General features: G+C 42.0%; 1 protein-coding gene across 3 annotated transcripts in view; it reads left to right on the top strand.

Annotated features, from left to right (window-relative positions):
* LOC126281655 (peroxisomal membrane protein PEX16-like) overlaps positions 1 to 14623 on the top strand; it is a 54277-nt gene extending 39654 nt beyond the window's left edge. For all 3 annotated transcript variants that reach the window (XM_049980792.1, XM_049980791.1, XM_049980794.1), the window contains 3 exons: positions 12379 to 12497; positions 13365 to 13468; positions 13988 to 14623. In XM_049980792.1, coding sequence (XP_049836749.1) covers positions 12379 to 12497; positions 13365 to 13468; positions 13988 to 14237 — 473 coding nt within the window. In that variant the 3' untranslated portion in view covers positions 14238 to 14623. The remainder of the gene's footprint in view (positions 1 to 12378; positions 12498 to 13364; positions 13469 to 13987) is intronic.
* Positions 14624 to 24156: the final 9533 nt, after the last annotated feature.

Genomic DNA, 24156 nt, shown 5'->3' with positions numbered 1-24156 from the left:
AAACAGAGTCACTAGTAGAGAAAACAAGTCCAAACCGCTGCCAACCAGCAAGTTTCCAGCCAGGGAGGCCACAGTACAGTTCGGTCATCGTGAATCCAGCAGCCGGGTAGTACACAGTCATTGGCGAAGACTGAACTGGTTAAACGGGCTCAGGGAGCTCGCTTAAATCTGCAGGTCCGGCCAATCAGAGTGTTGGAAGATGGCGCCCTTATATGGTTGCTCACTCTGGTGGCAAGGGCAGCGCCGCCAGGGTAATCCGTATCGATAGTGGTGTGTACGCTGCCGCTAACCCCGTGACGACGTGTTCACTTGCGCCAGTTGTTGACATTATGTGCGGAGCCAGCGGTACTCGCTGTGTGCCGCGTGTGTTGTAGCACGCTGCGCCGAGTTGACGGTTGCTGTGCGGCAGCTGATACGACACCAACCTTTCTCTTTTATGAAGATGCAGATTATACTCACGTGTGTTAATAGTAATTAGTCAAAAATGAAAGAAAAAGAATTTAAGGAGGCAGTTGTCAAAACAAGAGGGAAAGTAAAAATATCCCAGCTCGCTTCGTCACAGGTCTTTACCGTCCTTGCTTCGGACACCTCTTCAACAGTGTCACCACATGATACCCTCACTCAGCTGACCTCTGTTTTACTGGCTTACACTGCTGACCATTTTTCTGCCTTAGAATCCACAGGCCCACTTTCGGAGAATGCCGACGCTTCTGTAGACTTCATGGAAGATCCTCCAGTCTTTTCACCCTATAGCAGTGACTCTTCGAAGGCTGGCAGTTGGTAGCCACCGAGGTGACTACCTCAGTTTGTTCCCTCCTCCCCTTTCCCATGATGACTCTTCTCCAATGGAATGTTCGTAGCGTTAGGTCTAACAAGGGGGAATTATGGCTGCTCTTGTAATTGCAGCGCCCAGTTGTTTTCTGCCTCCAAGAAACAAAATTGTGTGCTTGCTTTGATCTCCCACATCTCCTTCTGGTCTACTCTGACCTTCCTCTTGAGAACAGCATTCACTTTTGTAGGGGAGTCATATGCTCTTCCACGATGACATCTGTGGCCAAATCATGTCGTTGAACAACCAGCTCCAAGCTCTTGCAGTCTGGATTTTCCTTCCACATTTCACCTTTTCTCTTTGTGTCATCTACATCTCTCCATCATCACTGTCACCAGGGCAAACTTACCTCAGCTTATTGGTCAGCTTCCGCAATCCTTTTTGTTGCTCGCTGACTTTTAATGCCCATCAACCCCTTTGGGACGCTTTGAGAACATGTCCGACAGGTTCCCTCTTGACTGACATTCTCAGTCGACTCAACCTCATCTGTCTTAACACTGGAGCACCCACATTCCATTCAGGCTCCACCCACACTTCTCATTTTGCACTGCTCAGCTTGCCCATTACCTCAAGTGGTCCATTCTCTCTGACATGTACTTGAGCGACAATTTCCCTTATGCTATCCGTTTGTTGACTCCTACCCCACGTGCTTGTAAACCCAATTGGCAGCTTTCTAAGGCTGATAGGAGGCTTTGCTCTTCCCTGGCGGTCTTCGATGAACACCATTTCCCAAGTTGTGGTGACCAGGTAGAGTTCCTTAAAGACATTATCCTTACCACCGCAGAATGTTCCATGCCTTGCATTTCATCTTTACGCTGCTGTTTTCTAGTCTCCTGGTGGACTAAGGCATGCCACGACACAAAGTGCATGTGGATACATGCTCACCATGTTTTTAACTGTCATCCTACAATGGGCAACCGTATTTGTTATAAACAGTTGTGTGCCCAGTGTCAGCCGCAATCGTTGGCATAGCAAAGAAGCTAGTTGGATTTTCTTTTACTGGTTCTATTAACAGTTTCACTCTCTCTTTTGTCATGTGTGGTAACCTCCATTGGCTCTCTAGGACCCGGGTTCATTCCCCGATTTTCAGCCTGACTATGGTAGATGGTGTATTTGTGGACCCTATTTCTATCTTCAACACCTTGGGCCTCGTTCTCTCTCTCTCTCTCTCTCTCTCTCTCTCTCTCTCTCTCTCTCTCTCTATTTTTTTTTTAGCCTTCGTCCCTCAGAAACGAGGGGAGGGGGCTCGGGTGATACCCTTCCCCTTCCCGAATCATGAATGCCACAATATGATGCCTTTACTATGAGGGAGCTAGACCATGCTGTCACTTAATACCGATCCTCTGCCCCAGGGCCAGACAGTGTTCACATTCAGATTTTGCAGCATCTTTCTCTTGCAGGCAAGCACTTCTTTGTTCATATGTACAATCACAATTATCCCCAGGGGGCCCGCAGCTCTTTGGTGTGTTTCTACTTTGCTACCATGGGGCCCCAGCCTTTGCAGCATCCTTTCCCTTCCATGCTGCATGTCTGTTCTCTTGCTGTTCTTTTCTCCCTTCCTTGGGGAACATGTCTGGGGTTTTTTTTGGAATGTGTTCCACATTTTCAGCGGCTGACATAAGTACAGTCTCACCACTGTTTTTTTTTTTTTTTAATCCTGTTTTCATCCTTTTTTTTTTTTCTTTCTTTGTTCACTTTCCCCCCATCCTTTCTTTGCTTTGGCATCTGAGATTCCTTCTTTTTCCTCCCTGTGCACTCCTGAAGGCCGGCCCACACGTCTAACTTGTAACAAATGACTGGGTAACACATAATACCCAGCCATGGGTCGACAGGTAGGGTTCGCACATACACCCTGGTACAGGCCAGGCCCAGGGAGGGGTGATCGCGCGTGAGCTGCTACCTTCAGGTAGCAGGAGGTGTGAACAATCACCTTCTGAAGGGGCAACCAGTTGGAAGGAGCATGTCATTGGAAACACTGGCAGTCATGGAGGATTTTCTCGCAATGAGCTAATCATCTTTACAGTCAATGGCTATGAAATGTAAACGAAATGAGGCTAAGAATTCAAAGACTCTCTTGTCTGCACCAAGTTTCCTTGTGGTTTCCTGTACTGAAGTGACAGTCCTTTGCAATGATAAATCCATTTATTATTCAGAAAGCTGTTGATGCAATTGCTGTCAAATCCAGCTGTCATTTACACAGTGGTACTTTGTTTTTGGAGACTACTTCTGATTCTAAAGCACAACACCTGCTTGCAGCTTCGCTCCTCCACAGCTCTTCTTTGTTGAGGCTGATTGAATGCTGGATTCTTCCCTAGGTGCTATTTACACTAGGCTGCTCGATGGTCTGACAGAGGCAGAAATCCATATGTACCTCTTTAATCAGGGTGTCATTGCCGTCAGTCAAGTGATGAAAAAAGTTAATGCCTCCTTAGTGCCTACACGCACTTTCCTCACTTCTGATAGAGTGGTTCTTCCACCAAAGGTCAAAGCAGGTTATGAAGTTATCACAATTAGACTGTATATTCTGAACCCTATGCACGGCTATCAGTGTCATCATTACAATCATACTAGAGAGTCCTGTTGACACCCAGCCAAATGTTCAACCTTTAGCAGGGATGATCATGAGCGTGATTGTACACCTCCTTCTCTGCACTCCATCAACTGCAAAGGCGACCATGCCACCTGCTCCGACAATTTCCCGTGTCTCTCGATGAGCAGGCTGCCCAGGAGATTCGGATGAAGGAAAAAGTGCCTTACCCATTTGCAAGGAAAAAGTGCCTTACCCGGTTGCTCACAAGTTGTTGGCTAGTCAGAAACCCTCTGTTCTATCATCTGGCACCTAAAGTACTGTTATTGGTACCTCTTGCTCCATGAAGGATTGGGCCATACAGACATGCAACCTCAGATTCAGCTCTGAGGTTGTAAAATCGCCCAGTGTCATGATAACATCTCTGTCCCCTCGTGCAGCTGTGCAACAAGCCATCAAACTCTTGCCTCACGGGGCGAAGTCACCAGCTACATGACCAGCAGGCGGGAGAGGACAGACAGAATACTCCTGTGAAGACTTACTATGTCCCTCCAGCCAACCAACGCCTGAGTCTTCCTCTGCTAACCAGAAAGGCTCATAGTAGTCCAACAAAGGCAAATGATATTTCTCACCGACACAAAGATCCTCTTCAATGGTGTTGCCACGTGATACCCTCGTCCCGCCAGCCTCCATGTCTCTGGTGGGCAACACCAACCATTTTTCTGTGGCGGCCTCTGCAGGCCAACAGCAGACGAAAGCTGATGCTTCTGTAGACCTCGTGGAGCAGGATCCTCGTGCCTCACTAACATGTAGAAGCAAGTCTTTGTAGGCTGGCAATCATCAGCCACTGACGTGACACCTTCATTTTTTCCTCATCAAGACTCTCCTCCAATGAAAAGTTTGTAGCTTTTGGTCCCACAAAGAGGATTTACAGCTGCTTGAAGAATCACAATGTGCACTTGTACTCTGCCTTCAGGAAACAAAATTTCGTTGTCATGACCGCTTTGAGCTTTCGCATTTCTTCTCGGTTCGTTTTGACAGTCTGCCCAAGGTTGGCATTCCATCTCATGGGGGAGTCGTGTTGCTCATAGGGGATAGTGTTCATAGTCAACTTATCTTCCTGACTACCCATCTTCAAGGTGTTGCAGTTTGCCTTTTCCTTCCTCACTTGACCTTTTCCCTTTGTACCGTGTATGTTCCTCCATCATGCAAAGTCACCAGGGCAGACTTCTCCCAGCTTATTGCGCAGCTACCTCACCCATTTCTGCTGCTATGTGGTTTTAATGTACACAGTCCCCTTAGGGGTTCTTGCAGAGCCTGTCAGAGAGGTGCCCTCTTGGCTGACCTTCTTAATCACCTTAATCTCTTCTGTCTTAACACAGGAGCACCCATGTTCCTTTCAGACTCCGCACACACTTATTCCCATTTGGACCTATCCTTCTGCACTGCCCAGCTTGCCCATCGTCCTGAGGGATCCGTTCTTTCTGACACCTAGTGGAGTGACTATGTCCCATATGCTATCTGTTTGCTGACTCCTACCCCACCTGCGCGCACACCCAAATGGCAGCTTACTAAGGCCAACTGGAGGCTTTACTTTTTCCTGGTGACTGACAAGCAAGATTTCCCCAGTTGTGATGATCCAGTTGTGATGGAATAGCTTACAAATGTTATCCTTACCACCCCAGAACGTTCCATTCCTTGCACTTCCTCTTTACCATGCTGTGTCCCCCATCCCTTGGTGGACTGAGGCATGCCGTGACAAAATTCGCACGTGGAGATGTGCTCTCTGCATTTTTAACCTTCATCCTACAATGGCAAACTGCATTCTTTATAAACAGGTGCATGCACAGTGTCGTTGTGCTGTTCAGGATAGCAAAAGAGCTAGCTGGATTTCATTCACTAGTTCTTTTAACTGTTCCACTCTCTCTTCCATCGTTTGGGACAACCTCCGATAGCTCTCTTGGACCAAGATCCATTCCCAAATTTCTGGCCTGACAGTAGCAGACAATGTCATTATGTGCCCTATTGCTATCTCCAACACCTTGGGCTGCCGTTATGTGGAAATTTTGAGCTCTTCTCACAATCACCTTGCCTTCCTCCGTCGGAAACAAGTGGAGGAGGCTCTGGTGATACCCCTCTCTTCTCAGAATCATGAGTGCCACAATGCCGCCTTTACTGTGGAGGGATCTAGATCATGCTCTCACTTTATTCTGATCCTCTGCCCCAGGAGCAGACGCTGTTCACATTCAGATGTTGCAACACCGTTCTCCTGTGGGCAAGCACTTCCTGCTTAATACATACAACCACATCTGGGCAGACGGCATGTTTCCCAGACACTGGTGTGAAGCCACTGTCGTACCCATACCTAAGCGTGGTAAGGACTAACATCTTCCATCTAGCTACTGCCCCATATTCCTCACCAGCTGTGTTTTCAAGGTGATGGAGTGTATGATTCATGCCCAGCTTGTGTGGTGGCTCGAGTCTTGCAATTTCATACACATTGCACAGCGGGGATTTAGAGTGCGCTGTTCTGGAGTTGACCATCTCATTGCTTTGTCCATCCATGTCATGAATGGTTTTCTGTGGAAATCCCAGACTGTGGCCATGTTTTTCGATTTGGAGGAAAACCTGACATACCTGCTGGAGGACTGGTGTCCTCCGTACACTCTACACATGTGGCTTCCATGGCTGCCGGCCTCAGTTCCTTGAGGAACTTTTAAAAGATTGAGTTTTCAAGGTACGTGTGGGTTGTGCCTTGTTGGACACCTTTACCCAGGAAAACAGTGTGCCTCAGGGCTGTCCTGAGCATCGTCCTCTTTGCTATTGCCATTAACTCTGTAATGACCTGTCTCCCGTCAGGCATCTCTGGCTGCCTTTTATGTGGGCGATTTTGCCCTCTATTGCAGTTTTCCACGGATATGTCTCATTGAGTGGTGTCTTCAGCGATATGTTAATCATCTTTACTCCTGGAGCATCGATAATGGCTTGCATTTTTCCAATGACAAAACCGTTTCCGTTAATTTCGCTCTTCGCCATCTCAATACTATCCACCATCGTGGCATCCACTTGGCCACTGGCACCTTTTACACTAGCCCAGTGAGTGTCTCTATATGCAGAAACTGCCGCCGTGACTTTCTTCTCAGCAGGTATGCATGCCATTTGTCTGCCATGCGTGGCCGCCCATCCTATGCCTTTTTCTTTGATGACTCCTTTGATCACCAGTATATGGTGTGTTTCTCTTATTTGTTACCAACTTCACGCTTCCTCCAACTTTCCTGGCTTCATGTGGCGATCCATCTTCAACTTGGCCTTTATTCGCTTCCTAAGGACACTACTCCAGCCTCACTCTCTCCTTCAATTTCACGATAGTACCTTTGTGTACACTGATGGCTCTCAGATTGACCGTGGTGTCGGGTGTGCCTTCGTCATTGGCACAGACGATTCTCATTATTGGCTTCCGCCCCACTGCTCAGTATTTACAGCAGAGCTCTTTCCCATGTATCAGGCCACGAAGTATGGTACATCCGGCAACACAGGCTTTTAAATTGTGTCATCGGCTCATACTCTCTCAGCACCCTTCAAAGCCTCTCTGCACTGTACACCATCCATTCCTTAGTGCAACGGGTCCAGGAAAATTGTCACTTGCTCACTCTTGATGATGCCACTTTGATGTTTATGTGGTTTCCTAGTCATGTCTGTCTGACAGGAAACAAGGCTGGTGCAGTCCTCCTACCTCAGCCCACTAGTTCTTACATTCGCTCCGATGATCTCTGTGTTGCCATCTGTCAGGAGTTGGTGTCACTTTGGCATTGCCACTGGCCCTCCTTTCATGAGAATAAGCTTTGGTTTATTAAGCCTCTCCCAGTGGCTTGGACAACCTCCTCTCGGCCCTCTCTCCGCAAGAAAGTCATTTTAACCAAGTTGTTTATTGGGCACTGCCTGTTTAGCCATCGTCATTTGTTAAGTGATGCTCCCCCACCACTTTGTGCACATTGCGCCCAACTTTTAACACAGACAGTTGCAGTTGGGCAGATGGCACATTTCCCTGATGCTGGTATGAAGCCATTGTCCTACCCGTACCTAAGCCCTGCCAGGATATACATCTTCCTTCTAGCTACCACCACATTTCTCTCACCAACAGTGTTTGCAAGGTGATGAAACGTGTGATTTATGGCCAGATGGTATGGTGGCTCAAGTCTCGCTTTCTACTAACCACTGCATAATGTGGATTTCGATTATGCCATTCTGCAGTTGACCATGTCATCACTTCGTCAACCAATGTCTTGAACGATTTTCTGTCGAAATACCAGACTGGGCCATGATTTTTTTGATTGCAGAAAGCCTGTGACACCTGCTGGAGGACTGATATCCTCCATATTCTATATGTATGGGGTTCAGAGACTGCCTGCCCCATTTCCTTCAAGAATTTTTAAGGCTGAGTTTTCAAGGTATTTGTGGATTCGGGCTTGTTGGACACCTTTATCCAGGAGAACAGGATGCCTCAAGGCTCTGTCTTGAGTGTCGTCCTCTTTCTTATAGTCATTCATCCTGTTATGAACTGTCTCCTGCTGGGCATATCCAGCTCTCTTTTCATCGACAACTTTTTATCTATTGCAGTCCTCCATGAACTTGTCTCGTTAAGTGGCTCCTTCAGCGAAGTCTCGATTATCTTTGCTCTAGGAGCATCAACAATGGATTTCGCTTTTCCACTGACAAAACTATGTGCATGAATTTCTGGCAGCGCAATGGGTTTCTTTCACCATCTTTACATATTGGGCCTGGTGCTTTTCCATTTGCTGAAACTACGAAATTCCTGGGGTTCATCCTTGATAGGAAACTTCCTTAATCCTCCCATGTCTTACCTGGCTTCACACTGTATGTGGTCTCTCAATGTTCTGTGTGTCCTAAGTAATACTTCCTGGGGAGGGTGTAAGACCATCCTCCTCTGTTTGTGCCGATCCCTTGTTTGTTTGAAAATATATTATGGGTGTTTCGTGTACTCCTCTGCACATCCTTCCATCTGGGATTGTCTTAACACAATCCACCATTGTGGAATCCATTTGGACACTGCTGCCTTTTACACTAGCCTGGTTGAGAGTCTCTAGAAGCTGCCAAACTACCATTGCCATACCAGTGTAGTGGCCTTTGCAGCGGTTACGTATACTGTTTATCTGCTATGCCCTGGCACCCATCCTATGCCCTCTTTTTTGAAAACTCCCTTGAGTGACAGTATGGGACATGCTCTTCTTCTGTGTTAATTCCAGAGTTCACTTTTGGGTACTGCTCTGGCAGCTTAACTTCGTGCTACCTGCCACATTTCTAATGGGTGTGAACCCTTCACCACCTTGGCTTCATGAGATGGCTCATGTTCATCTTGGACTTCATTTCCTTCCTAAGGACATTACTCTGGATTTGATCTATCGCTCTTGTGGGTTCCTGCCCATTCATCTCATATAGGGTGCTTAAAGGATGCTGCGTTCTTGGAATGCTATACAGCAAGTCAAGCAAATCACATCAATAGTTTTTATTACAATAAAGAAGATAAACAATACTTAACTTTGTATTACGAGGACACAAGCGATGGCGACAGGCAAACAGTCAGTGTTTTTCTCTATATACTATGTCCATACTGCAGCGTGGAGGGTAAAAATCGTAGAGGGAGACCAAGAGATGAGTACACTAAGCAGATTCAAAAGGATGTAGGCTGCAGTAAGTACTGGGAGATGAAGAAGCTTGCACAGGATAGGGTAGCATGGAGAGCTGCATCAAGCCAGTCTCAGGACTGAAGACCACAACAACAACAATGTCCATACAAGCAACGGATATGGATCACTAATAACTTATCATAATGCTCTCCTAGTGCCGGTCTAGTATGTTGCGGCTGAGGCTGGCAGGAGCGGTGCTTATATTTTCTTCTTGCAGAGACTGCTCTTGTCGTAGTGTGATCCTAGTCAGCGAACTATTGGCTGATGTCATCTCACAGCCTTCTCTGCTCTTGTGTTCTTCACCTTCCTACCGGTGTTTGTGGTTATGGCCGAACATTCCTCTCCCCCAAAGTGACAGAGGGGACGTCAAGCTTCCTGTTGTATCCCACCATCCAGCTTTCGCTCAGGCAGAAATGTCCCCTGGAAAACAACCAGGAGGGTACGCATCCACCTCCGATGCCATGCACCAGATGTAGAAGCTGTAAGTTTCTTGACCATCACATGCGACTTAGCGATAGCAACTTCGTGTATCAGAATTACAGCAATGTGGTTTTTGACTGTCATGCACATGGACACACATGGAACTACATGTGAAGGTGCACTCTTCTACAGGACCAACCCTAACATGTTGACGGTAGGCAACTTTTTACTCTATGTGTGTTGCGCTTAACCATGTACCATTTTCTTGAAAGATATGAAGTGTAGAATTAGACTATTATCCTGCTTCCACCTCCCCCCCCCCCCCCCCCCCCATAGAACCTGAACAATTGCCTTGCATCCACAGGAGATAAGTTCTATACCTGTAAGTGAATTTAGACATCTAATGTTTTCACAGCTGCCTTTGTGTGAGAAAGTTGGTTACGAAAAGGGGTCGTTCGACACCTGATATTCTCATAGCACAGCCAGGCATTGGCAACAGTAAAAATATATATTCATAACTTTACAGGTAATTCTGAATGGTACAAATGTGAAAGATTGCTTTGCAGCTGTGATGAAAAAAAAAACACTTTTTGTTTGGAGGTTATGTAATGTGGACAAAATGTGGTTTTAGACATATAAACAAAATGAAAGAAAAAACTGAAAATAATGAGAAGTCAAAGAAGCAGGTTGTAGTTTCACTGTCACTTTTAGGAACTGCTAATGTTGAGGAGAAAATTAGTGCTACATACTGAACTTCAATGTGAATAATATAAAGTTCAAAAAGAAACATGAAATTTTGTCCAAAACAGTAGACCAAATTTTCTTTTGTAGATACACCCTTACATGGACAAGATGAAACGACACTTCAATAAATCTAGCAGTATTTAGAGTAAAACGTATTAGTAATTTGTGCATCACAATTATATTCAGAGTTGAAGAATTGCTTAGAAACAAGTGCAAGGTTCAAAGGTGTTTCTAAGATGATTCTAAATGAGATACTTGACTGCCTGATACATAGGAGATAAGGGCAAAAAATAAGGAAATGCTCCCTTTGTAGCTCTCATAGCTGATGACACAAAAGATGTTATGGAACACACACAAATAGTTCTTGTTCTATACTATACAGGTATACCATATCGAATGGGGAAATATTTGAACATTTTTGAGAATTCATAATTCCAGAAAATCAAACTGCAATGGCATATCAAAACGCGTTTTACAATAATAGGAGATAATTCTTCAAGGAAATGGTAAAAAAACTGACAAGGCAAAAAGCCAGGAGTTAGAGCAAAAACCAAAGTAACATATAGTAATGCACATTTCATTCACTGTTATGCACAACTACTTAATTCAAGAATGAGAGATTAATGAAATGGTTGAATATTTTTTTTCTGAAAGTTCTGGCTGTTGCAATATTCTTTCCAAGATCATCGTAACGAGTGTCCATTCCCAAAAAGCATTAGGATGTCAGCATTTCACATCCACCATGTACGCCCAAAGGAACTTCACATCGTAATCATAACGACACAGGTACTACAATATTGCATCTGCTAGAAGGTGCAACTTCAAAGTGCAAACCGTAAGTCAATTTCATGAACATTTGCAACCTTTAAAAAACAGCCTTACCAGAATTTAATGACATGAAATGCAGATCAAACCATTGCATAAGTAATAGGAATTTTAAACTACCTGAATGTTAGTAATTTCAAGTTTTGTTTAGAGCTTGTTCATAAGATGATGCCTCATTTTAAAATGATTTGCAATCAGATACAATGTCAAGAAATTAGTGTGTTTAATGCTAATAAATATATAACAGTATTCAGAACTATTATTTTATATTAAAAACAAAGATTCCAAGACTTACCAAGCGGGAAAGCGCCGACAGACAGGCACATGAACAAAACACACACACAGAATTACAAGCTTTCGCAACTGGCAGTTGCTTCGTCAGGAAATTTAGAATTATTTTAGAATTAAGAAACTTAAAAGTATTAAGAGAATCATGCAGACTCTCAGGATCAAACCTAAGAAAGTGCATGTATGTGTTGAAATAATGAACAGATGTTCTTCTACTAAACACCTACCAGCTTCTAAATTGTCCAACAAGAAATGCTCCCAAATTTTAAGAGTGAACATCATACATGAGAAATAATTCTGACAGCTGAAGCATATTCCGTGATTGACAAAGAAAAATTTGAAACTGAACATAGTGTACTGCACATCTGATATTCATGAATACTGGAAATTAACTGAGCTGTTAAAATTTATCTTGGAAAAAAATGTAGACATTGTTCTGAGTGAAATTATGAAACTGATTAAATTCCTCTTGGCAGCTCGCAAAACTACACAGAGCCAGAGAATGCTGCTTATCAACACTGGAAAGCACTAAGCCGAAAAGATTATACGCTCTTGCAATGTGTTCAGTGGAGAAAAATTTTCTCAATGTCTTCCAGAGATCAGGGAGAAAATGAGTGATCTTTCTGTGCAGATTTAAACAAAAAGAATGGATTTTCTTTTTAAGTGAACAGATCAAGCTTGAACTGTAACAATTTAGGTTAAAGTAAGTAGAAATATTTGACTGTTCTTTCAGGATTTTATCAGGTTCCTGAATAAATTTTATTTTTATATGTGTTTCTTTGCTTTTACACAATTTTAAAACAAAGGCTAAAAAAGTTGTGGAGCAGTACTCCCACTGATTTTACCTATGATCCACCACTATAATCAGCATAAGGGTACCTTCTGATTGGTGCAGTAACAGTCACAATAGCAACATACCACCATGACATACTGAGGTGATGCAATACATTTGTTGATGTGCATATTTACTATTTGTGTTTTTAATTAAAAACATTGTAAAATAATGAAAAAGTAACTAATTATAATTTAACTTGCTGCAGCTCCTCCAATTCATTTGAGAGACTGGAAGCCACTTAAATCAGTGCCAGAGAATGGGATATATGAACAGAATAGCCACAGTATTAGAGAAGTTCTGAAGAAGGAGACAATAATAGCGGAGGTAAGAACTGAGTATAATGTTGTATTCTAGATAAAAATGCAAGTCATTGTAGTCAGCTTTTCTTCATATAACAGTATGGGCTATGGAACAGTATGCAACAGAAAACTTACGAATATAAATCAGCAACATTTTATGCTAAAAAATGTGTGAACAGTGTAGGTCAACTGTCACAAATTGTGTGTTTTTAAAGTAGTATTAAGATGATGACATGCCAGTGATGGGTGGGATATGAGTAACTTTCATTTAAGTCAATGTTTGTGCTGACCAGTGTGGATCCTGCACAGATATTAAACATCTAATTCATATTATAGCACCCTCTATAAGATAACGAGAATTCATACTGGCATATTATCATATTTGCAGATGCTTCAATGTTTACTGATTCATTACTGTAGGAAACTAGTTTAACCCATAACATGTATCCCCTTAGATCTACATAAGCGCTTCATGCAGATTTGTTGACAATTTGAGTGCATTCCCAATATTTTAGCCCTTAGTTACCACACACTACTTTTCTTTTGGTAAGTGACAGGTTGTAGCCTCACCATCATTATGTTGCTTTAGTACTGTCAGTAAAAAGTCGCTGCAGAAATATTTTGCTTCATTGATATTTCTTGAGACTTGGCTACAGACTAATTGAATATAGTGTTGAATAAAGTGCTACTCTTTCTAAATAGTTTGTGTGGCTCATAGCCATTTATATACCTTTGTGTGTGGTGCTCCTACACACTATATAAATTCCCAAAATAAGTCCCTGACATGATACTAGTAAGTTACCTAATTGCACATGAATGTTATGGAGTTTCTTGTTCAGCTATTATTGGTTTTACCAATATTACACATTCATTGTTTCTCCTTTTTGAACAGGTTGTGTATATTGTTAAGCCTCTGTTGCATCTTTACGCAATGTGGCGCCATGGGCCCAAATCCTGGAAACCATGGCTCATTTCACTGCTTGTTGATGTTGTCAGGTAAGACAATGCTACGTATTGTTGATACTCGTATAAGTTTTAATAAAATCAACCATCTGAGCTACCAAATTAGATTTAGTCACATAGATAGCATTAGCCTCAGTATTCATTTCACCACCTCCTCACACTGTTTGTCCTCATGGGCAGCTAGAAGCACATAGGGATTTTAATCTGTAAACTGTTGTCTTGCTAGTGCAGTTACTTCATTATCACCATAAGGAAGGTGGACTGATTGATTAGAGGGTCAAATTAAAGAATTTGTCTTCTTGCACACTTTTCACATCACAGTGCAACAAGTGTAACAGATTTCCTAAAGCACATACAAGAAATATTATGGTAAAATTTTCCAAAATCAAGTGGTAAAAGATATATTATTCTGATCTATGCAACTGCTGGCAGAACTATTTGCACAAGAGGAAAGGTGGTGAATCAAAGATGTAAAAGATAGTTACATTTCACCACCAAATATTTGCTGTAGATTTGTACATCTCTTTTAAAATACTTTTTTTTTTTTTGCAGCTTGTGTGCATACAGGAAGACAGTGCACAAACTTACAAGACAGCAGCGCATGGAGGTGTCACGCCGTGCCTTTGCTCTCGTCCTGTACATACTACGCTCACCTTTTTATGAGGCTCACAGCCGGGATCGTATACAATCTTTCCTGCATGCAATGTCGGAGACAGTTCCCTTGACAGGCATCTTGTGCAGACCTCTTGCACAGTACCTTCCTGTTTGGCAGGATACATATTTCTATGTGTGGTCCTCATAGGTGGTGTTTCTTGTGGTGCACCTGTGATCTTATTTTGTGTGATTATTTCAGACTGTATGTGGTGGGTATTGTTACGGGATATTATGGGCTCTTACTAATAAGCCAGTGAGTGATTGTGAATGTACATCGCACTGCAAAAAGTTATTTGTTTTATACTATCTTTTATAATAGATATACATTTAGCAACAATTCAGTAGAAAGATCTAAAGTAACTATATAGACTGTTACTAGTTTAAAGACCATTACTACTTAAATTGCTCAACTGTGATAAGTATAAACCCCAGACATTTATTTGTTGAGCATATTTCTTTTTCTACTGTCATTCTGACCATTTTTATTTTGTAGTCCAAATTTGTAATAAGGAATAAATAAAAGTGTAAGAACTACACAGCTCCAAAAGGAAAAAAAAAAAAAAAAACACTAATGAAAACTAAATTCTTGACTAAAAATATGTGTAACATGTAGCCACCAATTTTGCACAACTTTCTCTATTGATATGTAATATTGTTGAGCAATAGATGTGAGATCTTTCTGCCAGTCCACCACTCGTGCTAATACATATTTCAAACCATGGTGCCTTATTTAAAGCTCCTTTAGAATCTAACGTCAAAAGCTTTTCATATGTTGTTGTTGTGGTCTTCAGTCTTGAGACTGGTTTGATGCAGCTCTCTATGCTACCCTATCCTGTGCAAGCTTCTTCATCTCCCAGTACCTACTGCAACCTACATCCTTCTGAATCTGCTTGGTGTATTCATCTCTTGGTCTCCCTCTACGATTTTTACCCTCCACGCTGCCCTCCAATGCTAAATTTGTGATCCCTTGATTCCTCAAAACATGTCCTACCAACCGATCCCTTCTTCTGGTCAAGTTGTGCCACAGACTTCTCTTCTCCCCAATCCGATTCAATACTTCCTCGTTAGTTATGTGATCTACCCATCTAATCTTCAGCATTCTTCTGTAGCACCACATTTCGAAAGCTTCTATTCTCTTCTTGTCCAAACTATTTATCGTCCATGTTTCACTTCCATACATGGCTACACTCCATACAAATACTTTCAGAAAAGACTTCCTGACACTTAAATCTATACCCGACGTTAACAAATTTCTTTTCTTCAGAAACGCTTTCCTTGCCATTACCAGTCTACATTTGATATCCTCTCTACTTCGACCATCATCAGTTATTTTGCTCCCCAAACAGCAAAACTACTTCACTACTTTCAGTGTCTCATTTCCTACTCTAATTCCCTCAGCATCACCCGACTTAATTCGACTACATTCCATTATCCTCGTTTCGCTTTTGTTGATGTTCATCTTATATACTCCTCTCAAGACACTGTCCATTCCATTCAACTGCTCTTCCAAGTCCTTTGCTGTCTATGACAGAATTAAAATGTCATCGGCGAACCTCAAAGTTTTTATTTTTTCTCCATGGATTTTAATACCTACTCCGAATTTTTCTTTTCTTTCTTTTACTGCTTGCTCAATATACAGATTGTATAACATTGGTGAGAGGCTACAACCCTGTCTTACTCCCTTCCCAACCACTGCTTCCCTTTCATGCCCCTCAACTCATATAATTGCCATCTGATTTCTGTACAAATTGTAAATAGCCTTTCGCTCCCTGTATTTTACCCCTGCCACCTTTAGAATTTGAAAGAGAATATTCCAGTCAACATTGTCAAAAGCTTTCTCTAAGTCTACAAATGCTAGAAAGGTAGGTTTGCCTTTCTTTAATCTTTCTTCTAAGATAAGTCGTAGGGTCAGTATTGCCTCACGTGTTCCAATATTTCTACGGAATCCAAACTGATCTTCCCTGAGGTCGGCTTCTACTAGTTTCTCCATTCGTCTGTGAAGAATTCGTGTTTGTGTTTTGCAGCTGTGGCTTATTAAACTGATAGTTGGGTAATGTTCACATCTGTCAACACCTGCTTTCTTTGGGATTTGAATTATTATATTCTTCTTGAAGTCTGAGGGTATTTCGCCTGTTTCATACATCTTGCTCACCAGATGGTAGAGTTTTGTCAGAACTGGCTCTCCCAAGGCCGTCATTAGTTTCAATGGAATGTTGTCTAGTCTGGGGGCCTTGTTTTGACTCAATTCTTTCAGTGCTCTGTCAAATTCTTCACACAATATCATATCTCCCATTTCATCTTCATCTACATCCTCTTCCATTTCCATAATATTGTCCTCAAGTACATCACCCTTGTATAGACCCTCTATATACTCGTTCCACCTTTCTGCTTTCCCTTCTTTGCTTAGAACTGGGTTTCCATCTGAGCTCTTGATGTTCATACAAGTGGTTCTCTTATATCCAAAGGTCTCTTTAATTTTCCTGTAGGCAGTATCTATCTTACCCTAGTGAGATAAGCCTCTACATCCTTAACTTTGTCCTCTAGCCATCCCTGCTTAGCCATTTTGCACTTCCTGACGATCTCGTTTTTGAGACGTTTGTATTCCTTTTTGCCTGCTTCATTTACTGCATTTTTATATTTTCTCCTTTCATCAATTAAATTCAATATATCTTCTGTTACCCAAGGATATCTACTAGCCCTCGTCTTTTTACCTACTTGGTCCTCTGCTGCCTTCACTGCTTCATCCCTCAAAGCTACCCATTCTTCTTCTACTGTATTTCTTTCCCCCATTCCTGTCAACTGTTCCCTTATGCTCTCCCTGAAACTCTCTACAACCTCTGGTTCTTTCAGCTTGTCCAGATCCCATGTCCTTAAATTCCCACATTTTTGCAGTTTCTTCAGTTTTAATCTACAGGTCATAACCAATAGATTGTGGTTTGAGTCCACATCTGCCCCTGGAAATGTCTTACAATTTAAAGCCTGGTTCCTAAATCTCTGTCTTACCATTATATAATCTATCTGATACCTTTTAGTATCTTCTACAGGCTGTTCATATATAACTACTAAATCTTTCATAATTATGAATATGATACTGCATTTTGAAGAACAATGTTCCATATGTACATGACAACCTCGAGTATAAGACCAACTTCCTACTTTGTAGAGGCTTCTTGAGATTTCCTTATTTTTGACAGATTTGGGTTAATCAAAGTGATGATTGTTTGATGTAAAGAAATGCAAGATCTACAAAAAAGTTAACACTGTGGCATACCAGCCTTGTACAAGGCAGCAAATGGTTAAAATATCCTACGTCCCAGAGCAAAACTACCTCACTTACATTATTGTGGTGTCAACACAAGGCAGGAGCAAAGAATAACATTTCATCGCCGAGAGTAGGTCAGGGGAAAACGTACCATCGGTGGTTCTGGCAAGCCAGACAGCAGATCTCAGTGGAAATGCAGTAGCAGAACAGTAAGACAGGATCACTGCCAACGCAACAATGCATGCCAAGAGCTTTTACGAACCAGTCCTATACTACAACAAACTCATTAGGCAAGCACCACAGATGAGAACCATTGATGCCTTTGTAATACAAAGACCTGTGCACTCACAACAGTTGATATCTGCTAAATATTCGCCATTAATTCACTTTGTAAACACGCCAGCATTTTAGCTTGAAAGGCAGTCAATCAGATGGACTGTTGGCACTTGTAATGATTGCACTCGATTCCCTGATTACAGTAACACAACTTCTGGCACAACTCTGTTGTAGATTTCCACATGCAACTGAGCAACAACAGGCACTACTAGAAGAGACTGGTACCTCACCATAAACACCAGTCACAAGAGTTCTACACCACTGCCTGCCACTGGCAGACGGATGGACCAAGGGGTCTTCACTATCATCTGAGTTCAGGACACCAGCATTCCTGATAATTCGGCAGACTGACCAGTGCCTACATGAACAGCAGGCCAAAATAGTTATACTACATGGCTACATGACAAGTGTCATCATTGTTTGATAGATGAAGAACAGCGTTGAGTGGGCGGGGTCAGAGGAACTTACTAGATTGGTGCGTATAAGTCCAAAACATATGCCACCTTCCCTCACTGCAGAGGCGTTGGGATATGGCGGCATCAGCTACCTTCAAAAGATCGAAGGCCGCTTACAAAGCAATTCCTCAATGAGTATTGCCAGCCAATGTCAACAGTGAGTCAAGACATTGATTGTAACTTATGGAAATAACTAATTCTGAATTTTATTCCACTGGGCCTGCTGATGGTGAGAAGTCACCTCCATCCTTCTGAGGAAAACCAGCAAGGAGCAAACTGGGAGAGTGCCCCCTGTTACAGAACCATCACCGCTTCTGCTCTCGCAACAGTCTGCTCTTGTGAATGTGGTGTCCAGAATTGGTCGTGCTTCCAATGCTTGTAGCATCGCTATGTCTTAAAAAGTGTTTCATACTGGAGCCGCAGCAGTAATAACAATTGCGAGGTGTGTCACTAAAACTCTTTGTTGCTTATACAAGTAATGTTTGGTTGTGATCATGTCCAGAATAGGTGACAATGAGTTAAAAGTTACTTTCGCAAAGCCCAGTGAACCCATAGATGTATCTGAGTTTCAGGGGAATCGTCATGAAGTGTATTTAGTACCTATAGATTTTAAAATGTGTAGCCACAGTGCAGTCTGTGATAAGTTTATTCCTGTGATATGTTCCACTAGTGGGAAGTATAGTCACAGAAAAGGAAATTGCACAAATATGGCACAAACGTGAGCAACTACTACAGTGGACACGGCATCAGCTCTGATGGAGCAGATTAAATTATTAAAGGAACATGACTTAGCAGTTGCATAGTCAACCGGGAGATCCTTCACAATTAGGTCCTAGTGAAGTTAAGTCAGAACTGGCAGTTCCTTCCCCATCCATGGCTCTTGTAGCTGCTAGTCTTATTTCCCTTTTTTTCTGGCAAAACATTGGAGGATGCTTTTTCTTTCTTTCTTCTTCTTCTTCTTCTTCTTCTCTCTCTCTCTCTCTCTCTCTCTCTCTCTCTCTCTCTCTCTCTCTCTCTCTCTCTCTCTCTCTCTCTCTCTCTCTCTCTCTCTCTTTTTAAGTGGACATGGAGCTTATGGGTGAGGCTAAAACATACATCTCATAACCACAAGGTTTTGAGTAAGGTAACCTTATTTACAGAATTGACAAATGGTTTAAAGCAATGGTACAGAAAACAAAATAGTGTTCGTTTGTTTGAAGAAAAGTTAAGTAATCTGAGACAAGTGCCAAATGAGACTCCATAAAGTTTTCAGACAGGGTAAGCAAGTTGAAAATCCAGACTTATGAGTTGACACACAGACCAGATGCCAGTGAAATTTTGTTGAGGGATGCTCAGGATAGGGCACTAGATGTGTTCCTAAGGGGGATTTCTCCAGAATTTTCTAACAGTGAGAATGGGAAATCGATAAGACATACGAGCAGCACTTTGTGTAGCCACTTATCTGCAAGAGACAGATGGTGCTACTAATAAGGGAAGTATCTTGGCTCAAACATGAAGTTGATGTTAGAGTTGCATTTAGAAGCTTGGCATACCACTGTGATTATGATGATGAAAGCATTCAACTGTATTACTTTAGTTTGCTCACTATTAATTTTTAGAAAATTACATGAGGTTCCTCAACAGAATGCATGAAACAAATTGCAGAATCGCAGTAGGCACATTTGGCAAAAACAGTACCTGGACAGTCCTCAGAACCACAGTCTTGAGCCATTTGAATGACACTGTTGATTTCAGCAACATATGCGGGAATATTGTACCGAGCTGCTTGCCAGGAATGTTGAATCATAGTGTGATGTACCAGAGCAGATTGCTGATTACAAATGAGATGATGCATTTTTAGTATGGAAATTCTATTTCCTAATTTAGTGTAGAAGTCATTGCGGAGAGTCCTTACAGTCTCTGTTATCTTTCTTGTAGATGTTTTATACTGCCAGAAGAAATACACATCCAAGTGCTGTACATATTTTGTTTTTGCCAGAGTGATAGTGCACTCAGCATCTTTGTCTGCAAATTGATCATTGTTATGTCCTAGGAAGCACTCAAAAAATCACAAAGCAGTATCACTTCTGGTTATTTGCAACATTATCATTAAAAACATTTATGAAAAAGGATTTTGAATGATCTTTTGACATTTTCCCACTCATGCTAGCCTCCAATGTATGTTTGGTGGAAGATTATATTGAACAGCTTTTTTTTTTTACATTTGGGCCAAAAGCTTTTTCCAGAAGACAAATATACAGTATTTTTTGGTAGATGTCCAGTCACCGAAAGTCCAGCATCCATTGTATGGCCATGAGTTGCATTGTGTGCAGATTGGACCAAGGCAACTGTTGATTTTTACACCTTTCTAGAAATACCAGAAGTTTGTTCATAATGAAATACAGTTTGATCCGTATTCCAAATACCATGTGGCTGTATATGGAAACTTACAGTTTTGTGGTTTACTTCTTCAACAAAACAGGCTCCAGATTAGCAAATATCTTGGTCGTCCTGTACATCTCTGGTTGTCATGAAAGCAGTGATATGTCTACAGCACATTCTCTGTTCTTTCTTGAGATGTGCTACGAAAGCTGTAGAACATTTAAGCCTTTTTTACCCAATTTCTCTTTTTGCATTGCCCAGAATTTCAGATGTCAATAATGGACACATTTTCCTTCATTTTTCGCTATGTCAAATTGGAATAGAATGTGTTGTTTCATCTCCAGTTCTTTGATTGCCTTGCTTCCTCAAAATGAATATTCATTGTGTCCTTTTTCGTCTCGTAATCAAATGTTACTTAGATGTTTGCAGTGCTTTTTATATATGGGTGTCCCTTAAATAACGAGATGTAGGTCGCAGATTTACATGGGGGTGTATGATAATCATCATAAATATGTTAAAGATGTTCTTCTGAAAATTTCGTTAAAATACTAATACTATTGGCTTTCTTTTCCAGTGAAGGTTCATAGTCACCGGAACTGTTAGCTTTTCTTTGAGAACTGTTTTTGCCATTGCCATTAGAACTACAATCGTGAACACTGTTAATCGCATTATCATCTTTAAAGTTGTTTTCTTTACCCACTATCCCATCCAATGTAACAATCCCATCCAGTGTAACTATGAAGTGAAAATTCATATTATGAATGATCAGTTCCATCAAAAACATTGTAAAGTATCATCATCCTGTCCTACATTGTCTTCTACTGGATAATACCTTCTCAACCTTGATACTACAATATTTAAAACAATTCAGACATTAATGGTGTCATTCATTTTTGCTGTACATTATGACAATACTGACTCAAGCACACTACTTGCTGAGATAACTGATTGACTGGTGTGTTAATCCATCCTTGCCAACTTCAAGCACTGTACAAACCAAGAGCAATACAATTGAATGCCATGGCTAGAAATGTGAGGTGGGTCTGTGTACAAATGTTTAAATACAAATTCCTTTTCGAGCTGAGTCATGTCCCTTGTAAGTCTCGGAATGATCAGAAAATGTTTGTGTCAGATAAAGAATGTTACCGCTGTGGAAGAAACTGTCATTTAAAAGAACAGTGTCACCAACTGTGATATGTTAATTGTCAGTGGGTTGATCATAAGGCACAGGAATGTAGACCAAAGAAACAGGTTAACCATAATGGGAAAAAGAAGTCGTCAAATGATAATGGGAATCTTCATTCAGTCAAAGAGAGTTCCCATTAAATAGAAGTGCATTAAAAAGCATGCAGAGACAGATCGTTGGTGGCTTGCTTGAAAGGGAAACCGTATGAATTTTTAGTAGATCAGGGGGGCATGTTGGTTGTCAGTCTGAACCCCAAGGATAAGAGCAGATTACAAGATTGAAGGCATAGTTTGTGCACAATAGGTGGCACTGCAATTGATTCACTTGGTACAACACAGCTTGGGTTTGTGATAGGAAACAAGGTTTGATGGGCAAATGGAAGTGTTGCCAACTGGGGGACAAAGTGTCACTGCGATACTCGGGTTAGACTTTCTGGTTAAGCATTGGGCTAGAATCAGTTATTGGCAATGGATGGTTGAACTTCATAGTAAATTATTTCCATTGAGTTCAACAGTTGCAAATGTTTCTATATCATAAGATGTCCCAATCGCAAAGATGGCATCGACTAAACTGTGTATAAGAGCATTTAAATTTTGTTTTGCATGATAGAGTTCCAGCAGGTACAGGAAAACTAGTCTGAATCGCAGTAGATATTAACTTCCCACTGGATACAGTCTGTTATGTAGAACCACTAGCAAGTAATAGCATGTCGGACAAGCAATATTGTTTTGTACATAGCTGTATATACGCTCATCAAAAAAAGTTTTGCATCATCCCGGTTCCCATAACTCCTGAAGATCGAGGTTGACTGTGGATATTGTATTACAGACAGTCCCTATGCCTGTTCAGCACCTATTAGATGGAGGGAAACCGGCAGCTGATCAGTTCTAGTCATTTCACTAGGAAAGAGGTACACGACTTGTGTTGTCTGTAGCTCAACCATGCCTAGATGGTCAATACCGTGGTTCGATTGTGTCCGCATTTTTACTTCGTGCTAGGAAGGGCTCTCAACAAGGGAGGCGTCCAGGCGTCTTGGAATGAACCAGAACAATGTTGTTCGGACATGTAGGAGATACAGAGAGACATAAACTGTCAATGATATGGTTCGCTCAGGCTGCCACGGAACATAAAGTTACAACTCAGACTGTGAGCAATAAGCTGCAACTTCACTCCAAACGGCCATGGCGAGATCCATCTTTGCAACCACAACACCATGCAGTGCAGTTCAGGTGGGCCCAGCAACGTGCCGCATAGATCGCTCAGGATTAACATCACGTTCTCCTCACTGATGAGTGTCGCATATGCCTTCAAGCAGACAATTGCCTGGAGGCAACGTGGTCAGGTTGAACACCTTAGACACACTGTCCAGTTAGTGCAGCGAGGTGGAAGTTCACTGCTGTTTTGGGGTGGCATTATGTGGGAGTGACTTACGTCGCTGGTGGTCATGGAAGGCACTGTAATGGCTGTACGATACATGAATGCCATCCTCCGACCAATAGCACAACCATATTGGCAAGGCATTCATCTTTATCGATGACAATTCACGTCCCCATCTTGCACATCTTGTGAATGACTTCCTTCAGGATAACAACATCGGTCGACTAGACTGGCCAGCATGTTCTCCAGACATGAATCCTATCAAACATGTCTGGGATAGATTGAAAAGGGCTGTTTATGGAGAACATGACCCACCAACTGCTTTAAGGTTTATTTCACATCTATTTGGTACCCAGCACTGAGGGTGAGATGCTTACAGGACGTTTCACACCAGGCCGACAGACTATGTGGACGGCTAAATGACAGCAGACAGCTGGGCCGAGGCTGTGGGATGCTGGCGGCCCTCTCTGTATGCCCATTGTCGGCGCCATTTGGAAATACCAGCACAGGTGGTGGGGCATGAGAACAGTAGAGCGCTACACATTTACCTGACAACTATCGTGTGCCGGCCAGTTGTGTTTTTCTTTGTTGGTTGTTCAATCTGTTTTGGACATTTCTAGTCTACTGTGTCAAGGTGGAAATCAATATCAAAATCTTTATAACATTATTTCAGGAATGACCAGTATTGTGGGACAAGACTTTAGGTGCTTATAAGGGCAGAATACAAACAAGGAATGCATCGATCGAAGTTTGCAAGGAACTGAATGGCAGCTTTGAACCGATGTGTGAAAGACAGAGATGACTAAAGCAAGTACAAATCATTATTTTTTACATTAAATACAAAAGATTTTTTTTACATCAGTGGCACATTAAACTTTTGATAGTTGTTGTTTGACAGATCCCTCAGGTGTCATAAAATAATCCGTCAACATTTCTCATACTTTATTGGCAGAAATTCCGCCATGTACACTTTCACTTCTTGTTATACTTTCATCTACGTCTACATCCATACTCTGCAAGCCGGTGTGTGGCGGAGGGTACCTTGAGTACCTCTATCGGTTCTCCCTTCTATTCCAGTCTCGTATTGTTT

This window comes from Schistocerca gregaria, chromosome 7, assembly GCF_023897955.1.
Source record: "Schistocerca gregaria isolate iqSchGreg1 chromosome 7, iqSchGreg1.2, whole genome shotgun sequence".
Taxonomy (NCBI): domain Eukaryota; kingdom Metazoa; phylum Arthropoda; class Insecta; order Orthoptera; family Acrididae; genus Schistocerca; species Schistocerca gregaria.
Note: the sequence above shows the minus strand (reverse complement) of the source record. Positions and strands in the feature narration are given on the sequence as shown.